Source organism: Eschscholzia californica, unplaced genomic scaffold (genome assembly GCF_041429995.1).
Source record: "Eschscholzia californica isolate CP2 unplaced genomic scaffold, dmEscCali1.0.p SCAF_1, whole genome shotgun sequence".
Lineage (NCBI taxonomy): Eukaryota > Viridiplantae > Streptophyta > Magnoliopsida > Ranunculales > Papaveraceae > Eschscholzia > Eschscholzia californica.
The window spans coordinates 84,605,173-84,615,350 of NW_028238198.1; the positions used below are offsets into that span (position 1 = coordinate 84,605,173).

The 10,178-nt window shown below is 36.8% G+C and overlaps 1 protein-coding gene and 1 pseudogene across 2 annotated transcripts; both read right to left on the reverse strand.

Annotated features, from left to right (window-relative positions):
- Positions 1–318: 318 nt before the first annotated feature.
- LOC147570307 (serpin-Z1B-like) lies at positions 319–3,467 on the reverse strand. The gene is made up of 5 exons (XM_086664331.1): positions 2,995–3,467; positions 2,043–2,080; positions 1,617–1,738; positions 924–1,003; positions 319–841 (listed from the first exon to the last, which is right to left on the reverse strand). Exons 1-5 carry the CDS (start codon positions 3,465–3,467, stop codon positions 319–321), a joined length of 1,236 nt encoding a protein of 411 aa, XP_086520457.1.
- A 1,510-nt stretch (positions 3,468–4,977) lies between these two features.
- Positions 4,978–6,509, reverse strand: LOC147570308 (serpin-Z2A pseudogene; annotated as a pseudogene). Its single transcript, XR_015239129.1, has one exon. The product of XR_015239129.1 is annotated as a serpin-Z2A pseudogene (transcript).
- Between the last annotated feature and the right edge of the window lie 3,669 nt (positions 6,510–10,178).

A 10,178-nucleotide genomic window follows, 5' to 3' on the forward strand; every position in this document is an offset into this window, starting at 1 on the left:
TGGGCATTTTAATGGGCTAAAAGCTGGGCACTCTAGCATCTCCCTATTCTGTGTAGTACTAATAATTATCTCTGTTTTTTTATCCATCTCACAAAGATAAATATAATGCGAACAAACTGACATTAACCAAACCCAAATACTAAGATTTTCATAATTCTATCCCAAAATTAGTAACAGATGATTATATATTTCTATCTCTAGCTAGATACAATGAAAGAGGATGACTACCTGTACGAGTACAATTATAATAGCTTCAATCGGATGACGGATCAAGGACATAACCCATAAACAATACAACCCTATTGACATCGTCTCGGATCATAACAAAAAAGGATGATCGGCTACGAAGTTCACTTCTGGTTCTACTGGTATTGGCCCTCTACTAGCTAATTGTATACGCCTAATAACAGTAGAAGCAGCAGCTTTAGTTCCTTGTTCCTCAACCTCAACAAAGCATTTGTGTATGGCTTTCGAAACGAAAGCTTTTTTCATTAATGGAGAATCACTATCCAACATATTAGTCAGGTCTGCTTTCACAGGATGGAAAGGCAAATCCAGACCCAAGTCATCCTTTAGTACTCTTGATAGTTCAATATCAAATGAGATCTTAAATTTTGGAACCCTAAATTCTCCCGTCTTAATCCTTCGTTTTGGAAGATGACATTCTTCCAAGAAATTTGATTCAGAATCCACCTTTTCAATCAGACCATCAAGTCCGTCTCCCTTATTAGGTAAGAATATATACATGGAAATGCGTTGTTTTTCACGGTCCTTGGTGGCTTGTTGATAAAGTTTGAGGACTTTAAAACCACGGAAACATGAAATGTATTCATCATTGTTACTAGTCATGAAAGGGACTTTAACCGAGGTTCCGTTGAGGAGATGGAAGTTTAATTTCTTTGTTCTTGATTTATTAAACTGACCTTTCTCCCATAAACCTCTGAAATAGATTGCATTCGCCAATACTATATGTGTGCGTCACCTTGTTTGTCACTTCTTTGGCCTTCAAACAAATAAGTTATTATCAAACCACAATATTAAATTTAAATAAAGTTAGAGGCCAAAGAAAGTAACCGAGAAAGTCCTTCCTCCATCTTTGTACCCCTCCGGCGATCATATGGGTCATACGGTTAGAACGTAATAATAGAATTATGGAGATAGATAATGACAGAGAAGCTACCCGGGATAATAACATCACTCAAGCTAAGAGCCTAATTCACTATTGGGCAACCAATCAACTATGGAGCTCTTCATCAAAAAAAAAAATCAACTATGGAGCAAGTCGACCCCTTTTAACCACTACATCCGAAATTGGGATGCTTTTTTTAGGCTATAAGCCCCTTGTAACTTTGTTTCTTGTCTTTTGTCATTGTAATGGATGGTTAGCCATCTAGGCTTCTACCGTTGCGTTGTTTTGATTTTTCATCAATGATACTATTTTATCTTCTTCAAAAAAAAAAAAGTTAAAAGACAAGTATTGTAGTTAAGCAAGAGAATAGTCCCACATATAAGAAAAGCGATGTAGCAACCAAAAGTACAATGTTTAGATCTTCTCCATTCGTTGCCGATTGATTTTGAACTGGATGACTACAAACTTAACATATCTTATATCATACCTGAGTTTTGAAATCGACCGCTTCAGCTATAGCTCTGTAGATTGAAGTAGGAGTTTCTTTAAAAGAAGGTTTGAGAGCACCACCACATCCACATGAAGTATTATTATTAACCCAAACCCCACCTATAAACGAGAAAATAATGAGACAAGTATGGAAGAATAAGAAAGTGATATAAGTTATGTCATCTTCATCAAAAAAAAAATAAGGTATGTCTTGTTTCTTGTTTAAATACAAGTACTAGAGTGCTTATTATAGAGACTGCTTTTTAGGGTTTAAAAATATCCGAGTTTCTAAATTTCAGCCCGGACCAGCCCACAAGGAAACCGGGCTAGGTCAACCCAGGTCTAGTCCGGGCATCAGTATCCTCCATTCTTAGTCCGGCGGGCTAGCCCGTCATAGGTATCGGTGCCTCAAACTCCAACATACCTCCACCACCACAACACCTGACTACATCTAAAATAACACTGCATACACATCCAAGGTTATGACACCACCATCACCACTATGGCTAACATCTCTTTATAATAGTTCCTCTTGAAAATCATAATTAAACTGAAAACGAGAGTATTTCTATCAGAAAATAAAAATAATAAAGAAAATTGTGTTATCAAATTATCTTTTTGGTTTTTTAATTTATAAGTAGCACTTTTGTCAAATATATTTTTAATAATTTTTTACTTTATTCAACTAAAAGTATTTCTACTACATGCAAAAGCAGTTCGGCTACAAATAAAAATACTTTTACTTTTGGTTGTCGAATGCCTGAGTAAGCGGTTAAGAGTTTCAATTTTTTTTTTGATAATTCGTAACAAACTCATGCTGAGTAACCGAACTAATAATAGCAAAAAACCAAGTTATCGTAAAATCCATGATGTTGATGGTAAAAGGATTTTAATGTATTTTTCACTCAAGACCTTGTCAAAGAAAGTTGAATAAGTATGATTAGAAGCAATGGCCACCTTCCTTCTTCTCATTGTCAATGTTCTGTGTAGTACTAATAAATAAACGGGAGCTACATGTACAAAATCTTTGGCAAAATTCTCAACTTAATGACTCATTTTCATTAAAAGACAAAAGTTGATCAAAGTTTTTCAAAGTTTGACTTTGATCCGGATCGTTCTTTTAGAATTTTGTCAAGAATCTTTTCAAGGATTCTTTGTACACTTAGCATTTCCCATAAATATATCTCTTTTTTTAATCCATCTCACAAAGCTTAATATAATGCGAAAAACAGACATTAACCAAAACAAAATACTAATCCCAATATTAATAACAAATGATTATATATATCTATCTATCTCTAGCTAGATACCATCAAAGAGGACCCCGACCTGCACTGCTAGAATAGCTTCAATCTGATGACGGATTTAGGACATACCCCATAAACAATACAACCCTATTGACATCGTCTCTGATTGTAAACAAAAATGGATGATTGGCTACAAAGTTTACTTTTGGTAATACTACTGGTCGTCTCGGCGCTTTAGCAGCTAACTGTATACGCCTAATAACAGTAGAAGCAACAGCTTTAGTCCCTTGTTCCTCAACCTCAACAAAGCATTTGTGTATGGCTTTCGAAACGAAAACCTTTTTCATTATTGGAGAATCACTATCCAACATCTTAGTCAGGTCTGCTTTCACCGGGTCGAAAGACAAATCTGGACCCAAGTCATCCTTTAGTACTCTTGATAATTCAATATCAAATGAGATCTTAAATTTTGGAACCCAAAATTTTCCCGTATTAACCCTTTGTGTTGGAAGATGACATTCTTCAAAGAAATCTGATTCAGAACCCACTTTTTCAATCAGATCATAAAGTCCGTCCCGCTCATTAGGTAAGAATATATACATGGAAAGGTTGAGTTGTTTTTGAGAGTCGTTGGTGGTTTCTTGTTGGTAAGGTCGTAAGGAAGTTTGAGGACTTTAAAACTATCGAAACATGAAATGTATTGATGATAGTTGCTAGTCATTAAAGGGACTTTAACCGAGGTTCCGTCGAGTAGATAGAAGTTAAATTTCCTTGTGCTTGATTTAATAAACTGATCTTTCGCCCATAAACCTTTGAAAGAGAGTACATTCGTCAATACTATCTGTGTGTGTTCGTCGATAGCTCCATCGGGTAGTATATTTGTGATTAATCATTTTGTGTTCTCCTCAACCCATTTGTTCACCTTGTTTTGTCACTTCTTTGGCCTTCAAAAATATATTATCAAACCATAATAATAAAACTAATTAAGTTAGAGTCTGAGGATAGTCTCACGTGGGAGTAAAGTATATAGCAACAAAGAATATAATAATACATTTTGACAAAAGATGATACCCAGTTGATGTGGCGGTTGTGATATTCATCTGTGTTGTTAGAGTGTAACTGATCTAGCACATCTTAGTTTGTTGTGTTGTTAATAATTTGTTGTGTTGTTACTAATTTGGGTCTACTGTGTTGTTAGAGCACAGCTTAGTTTGCTTCTACAGGGTTGTTACTAATTTGTTGTTATGGGCATAAAATTATGGGATTCCTACTAGTAACTTGTTTATTTTTTTCATGTAGAGCAGCAAAATCGAATAGAAGAGAGTTTTGTTGCTGCAGGATATAGAGGTTGGCCTTCTGCAAGATAAAAGAAATTGAAAAATCTGTCAAAGTGAAATTTGTAATCTTAACTGTTCTCGTCAAATTGATCCGCCCCCGAAAGAAGGAACACGTACAATGTGATTCCCATGAGACCGTGCAGAACCCAATATAGTGTTATCATCCAAGTTGAACAAAAGCAGGAATTGATGCCTCAATTGACGCTCGACCATTATTCCGTATCGAAGTTGTAATTAGGAGGAGAATTGATACCTCAATTGACGCGCGCAGAGGAAAGTGTAGTATCAAGCTTCTCGACTCTTTTCTACTAGTAGAAGAGCGTTTTAAGGGCAATGCATTTTTAAGGGAAAATTTTAAGGGCTATTTTTCAGGGCAATGTATCTTTGGCCTTATTCTCTGTTATTTTTTTTTTTTTTTTTGTTGAAGGATTATTCTCTGTTATTGAGTGAAGGAAAGTTTTAAGGGCAATGTATTTCTCACTCAAGACATTGTCAAAGAAAGTTGAACAAGTATGAGAGAATAAGAAGATGGACATTGTCTCCTATTGACTGCATTGCGTTTAACTAAGTGTGATATTTGCCTTTAGCGGACTTGTCATTAACAAGAAAATGCATTGCTTATAAAATCTCCCTTTCGTCAAAAACATTGTGAGGTAAAGTTAAACAACCGTGATGCTCTGCCATGCATGCACTTATTCCGACCCAATAAGTGTTGGACAGAGAGACATTTCTAAACTTACAAACAAGAATTCCATTATCATAATTCATTCATCCATACTCAAGATTTATTTTGGCTCTTTATTTAATTTAAAAACTTAAAGAAGAAAGCTGATATTTTAGTCTTTCTATACTTCGAAAAGACTAAAGCACTCCGGGTCTTATTAGTCACCTAAACAATGGAATGTACCTAGGAGTGCACAAAGTAGGTCAGAACCTAACAATCAACTCACTAGAACAAAAAAAAAAAACTAAAACACAAACTATTATGAATTGATCAAAGATTAATGTTAGCTTCAATCTAAAGAGGGATTAAGGATATGCCCCATGAACAAAACCACCCCATTGACATCATCTCTGATCATAAATATGAAAGGATGATCTGCTTCAAAATCTACTCTTGGTACTGGTTTAGAGTCACCATCGTCAAATAGAGAGAAACCATCATCAGCAGTAGCAGCAGCAGCTTCAGTTCCTTGTTCATCAACTTCAACAAAGCATTTGTGTATGACATTCGAAACACAGAGCCTTTGAACATTACCATCTTCTTCCCCAGCTACCATCTTAGTCAACTCTACTTGACTAGGATCGAAAGGCAAATCAAGACCTAAATCATCTTTTAGAACTCTAGCCATTTCAAAACCAAACAAAATCTTGAATTTTGGAATCTTAAAACGATACACGCTAACTCTGTTTTTCGGAATATGCCTTTCCAAGAAATTTGGTGATTCAGAGCTCACCTTTTCTATCAAATCCCCAAGCCCATCTTGCTCGTTAGGTAAGAAAATATACATAGAAAGACGTCGTCGTTTTTGAACATCGACGGCAGCGGCGGAAGATTGTTGTCTATAAGGGAGTCTAAGGACTTTAAATTTATCAAAACAAGAAACAAAAAAGTAGCTTTCATAACTTCTCATAAAAGGGACATCAACTGTGGTTCCATCAAGAAGATAGAAATCTGAGCTATCTGTTAATTCTGGACTAAATTGATCTTCTTGCCATAAACCCTTAAAGTAAAGTGCATTTGCTAACAATAGTCTTGTACTTTCAGAAGGAGATCCATGTGGAAGTAAATCACTGATTAGTCCCTTTGTTTTCTTTTCAACCCATGCATTAACTTTCTCCCTAATTTCTTTTGCCCTAGTTTTAAAATCAACAGCTTTGGTTTGAGCTTTATAAAATGAAATAGCAGTTTCTTGAAAAGAAGGTTGTAAAGTACATGAATCATCAACTAAAAGACAACTTACAAATGAGATTATTGGTCCGTCGTAATCATTCTTCTTCTTATTGGTATTTTTGGTTGAGGAGGAATCAAAAGATTGAATGAGTTGAGAGACATAAGTGTTAAGATCATTGAGATCTTTACGATTGAGAAAAGCCAAGAGTTGTTCTAGGGTTTTACCATCTGATCCGGAAGCTAATAAGGAAAGAGCAGAGTAGATGGAAAAGGGAGAGAATGCAAAGTTTTGATCTTTAGCCTCATTCAACCAAACATGTTTAACTAGTTTTCTCAATGATGAATTACAGTTAAAATCCAACTCCATTGAGAGAAAGATATTGAGAAAGAAAAATTAAGGGGAGACCTTTTTTTTTAACAGATTGCATTATGAACTTCCTTCTTAATACGTTTTAGACTTACCTAATTTACAGCAATATCTAACGGATTAATAAGGAAGTTTTCTGCAAAAGTTCCTAATTATCAGCTAAAGGAAATTACCTCTTTCTATGTTTTTTTTTTTTTTTGTTGAAATAAGGAAACTAACTAATTTACTGTATAGGGCAGTCTCAAAACCCGAAACACGTCATGGTATCCAAGTCCGTTAGATCCCACACGTACCCGCAATCCGAAGATGAGTTTATATTTTCAAGTGTTACCCGACGTCCTGTTCGAGTTTACCCGTTAATATTTACCTCACATAACCTGCTTAACAATGACATCTATTGATAATATAATACATAAACTAAAATTAAGTTGAATTTAAAGGAGGAATGTGGGTGGGGGGAGGGGGGGTTGGAAATATACAGATCTTTCATAAAATGGACGGATCCGATATGAAGATCCTTAGCTCGGGAACAATCGGGTAAACCATCGAAGATGTTAAGAGGAGTAGGTTGATGGTTATTAAAAAGAGAAAGATGGGGGCAAATAGTTTAAGGGGCGCCCGAATCTATCACCCATTGGGAATGAGAAAAGAAGGGAGAAGAAGGCTTACTACTTTACTAGCTAGATTGATGATGGGCTAGATTTCAAATAAGGAGGCGCCTGTAGATGATCTTTGTTGTTCAAGTAGGTTGACCAAATAGTTGAACGGACCCACACTCATTGAAGACGCTAAGACACCATCGAGTAAGAGGAGTCGACCCATGACCAAAGTAGCTATCGGGTCGGATCTGGTTCTGGCTAGGTATTCATGGAGTTTATAACAGGTGGCCTGTAGATTACCATGGGCCCGTCAGTGCTCACGAAAATGTCGTGATCCCTTTGGCATTGTCTGTTTGGGCGATTGAAATAGTGGCTTGAGGCACCGTAGTTGGAGCCTATGACGGGCGACTTCAATGCTCGTAAAAGAATTGTGGATGATATTTTATTGCACTTCTTCAGTTTCACCAAGCTATGAATGTTCAAAACTGAAATAAAGGGATCTATAAGGAGGATTTGGCTACAGATTGCCGACAACGGTGAGATGAAGTCCCTGGAGTAATTTAATTGAACGGTCTTGATTCGAACGATCTAAGGTAGTCTTACCGTGACCACATACGCATAGTTCAATAACCATTAATGAATGTAACTCATCTTGAAGGGCCTTAAGTTGGGTGAAATAAGATGAGACATTCAAACCTTCTTGTTTGAGTGAAGAGATAACCTGTTTTAGTTGGAAAACCTATTAGAGCATTTGTTTGAAGAAAAAAAAAACGGTCATGAAGATCACGTCAAATATCAGCGGCATTATCATCATGAAGAATTGAAGAGCGAAAGTCTTGAGTGACAGAAATAATAATCCAACTAGCGACGAGATCATTACAAATTTCCCAAGAGTGTTACTCTTTAGGGGAACTAAATTTTGGAATGGAACCATCAACAACACCTAATTTGTCTTTGGCTCGAAGAGCTATCTTCATCCCACGCAACTAGGAGGCCTAGTTATCTCACTTGAGAAGTGAAGTAATCAACATCGTAGTGGGAGAATCCGAATGATGAACATCGAAAGCGGGAGGATTAAAGAAGTTATTGTGTCTGAAGATACATCACCAGTGGAGCCATACTGGAAAAAAAAAATCTGCTCTTATACCATGTGAAGTAAAACAAACCAACAAACAAGAAGAAGATACAGCCGAATGGGAGAGATAGACAATATGAGTTTACATGAAGTTTGATAAAGATCTTTGTATCTATCGGTTTGTTGCGTGGGTGGAGTTGACCAGGTTTGGATGTGATCCAAGTGAGTCAGTCGGCCGACCTGAGTCTATATACACTTGATAAAATGCTAACAGACTTCTAAAAGTTTTCTTTTGAGCTTAATGATTTTGGACTTAACTTGTTTATCTAGTAACCATGCAAAGATTCTTTGAAGTATTATCTGAAATGAAGAGCTTTTGAGCATACCCATTTTGGATTCATCAATTTCATTCAAAATATTAATACTTTATGGTAGGATGTGTTGTTCTCTGGTTATTAATCGATAAGTCGATTTCTCTCTGTCTTGGCTTGATTCGGACAGAGTTTCCTTTCTCTAACTTTATAGAGAGATAAACTATTAAAGAATAAAGATAAGTCAATATTCCTTCTTTCGGGCTAACCGAGATAGGTGTTTAATGTAGTCGAGGCAAGAATAAATTCTCTTTCCTTAAGACATTTTACACCCCGTAACAGTACCAAACGTTAGGGTGAATGCCTTCGGGATACAACGACTAACCTTTCAGAATTTTAAGATGGTACTTCTATATTCTGAAAGCGGGCAAACCTTTGTCAGTATTATGAGCTCTTTGACTGATGCGGATGATCTTCTAGATGCTTTGGAAATTCAGATTTCACTCGAGACTTCTTTCTTCCTTTTCCAGATATTCTAGTCTATCCAGAACCTCTAGAAAATACTTCTTTAATTAGATATTCTAGGCTAACCAGAACCTCTAATTGTTAGAAGGGAAGAGAAGAAGAGAATGAATTGAATTGATGTTCTAGACGACCTATGAAGAACTTCTTTCTTCCTTTTCTAGATATTCTAGTCTATCCAGAACCTCTAGAAAATACTTCTTTAATTAGATATTCTAGGCTAACCAGAACCTCTAATTGTTAGAAGGGAAGAGAAGAAGAGAAGAGAATGAATTGATTGAAAATTGGAGTGGATTTGGTTGGTTTATATAGGAGTTGAATGGATGCATAGTGTCTGTTGGGTTAAAAGACATATCTGTTCGGAATTAGGGACCAAACAGGAAGTATAACTGATTGTTGAAGTCGGTTATAATCTGGGACGTCGGATCTGGGTGAAAATCTCGGGTGGAACGCCCACCGTCAGATCAATACCGAAATGTGCCCACAGATTTGGATGCGCGTGGTATTCGCTCAAACGACCCCTGATCTAACTTGTCCCGTTTGACGTTTCAGACCCTGACTTAACCGTTTTTTCACCCAAACTTCAAACTCGAATTTCTCATTCATCCGGAATCGGATTCGAGTAATTCTTTGCTCTAAATTTAAGAGCTCGACGAGACGAACGCAATGGCGCGTTCGGTTTCTGAATTTGACGAGTCGGGTCGAGCCAAAATTGGCTCCGATTCCAACAATCCCCCACATGAATGAAAATTCGAGGTTTACTATATACAAACATACTATACTGACATACTGACACTAAAAGAGCTCATATGCGGAACTTCGCTGCATCGGAAGAAGGTAGTCTTTCGACTTTGAACCTTTCCTAGTGAATAACTACAAGGTCTACAAGGACGGCAGTGAACTTATCGTCTTGAACTGAGTCCTGGAAATTGTAAACCTGAATAGCTATCACACAGCTAATCCCTTACCGACTTAGGTTCTCGGTTGTGTTCATTTCGGCCCTGAACATTCCCGAATTCATGTGTGCTTTAGAGAAGTCGGCCTAGACGACCTTCCCACGGAACCGGCATCAATTCACACACATATAGGTTATCCGTAATAAGGTATCCTGCTATACCTCACGTTAGAATCAAGTTCTAAGTTTTCGGATTCATTAAAAGCTTAATGCTTAGCCTCTCAATGCAGGCAACACTGTTATCATCCTAGGA

What these genes read in the sequence shown, in the direction of transcription:
- LOC147570307 (XM_086664331.1), bottom strand. Translation starts at nt 3,467, where the DNA reads ATGTATATATTCTTACCTAATGAGCGGGACGGACTTTATGATCTGATT. An exon ending in CGGTCGATTTCAAAACTCAG is followed by an intron (nt 1,004 to 1,616) that starts GTATGATATAAG and finishes ATTTGTTTGAAG; the next exon opens with GCCAAAGAAGTGACAAACAA. An exon ending in CAGAGGTTTATGGGAGAAAG is followed by an intron (nt 842 to 923) that starts GTCAGTTTAATA and finishes TTTCATGACTAG; the next exon opens with TAACAATGATGAATACATTT.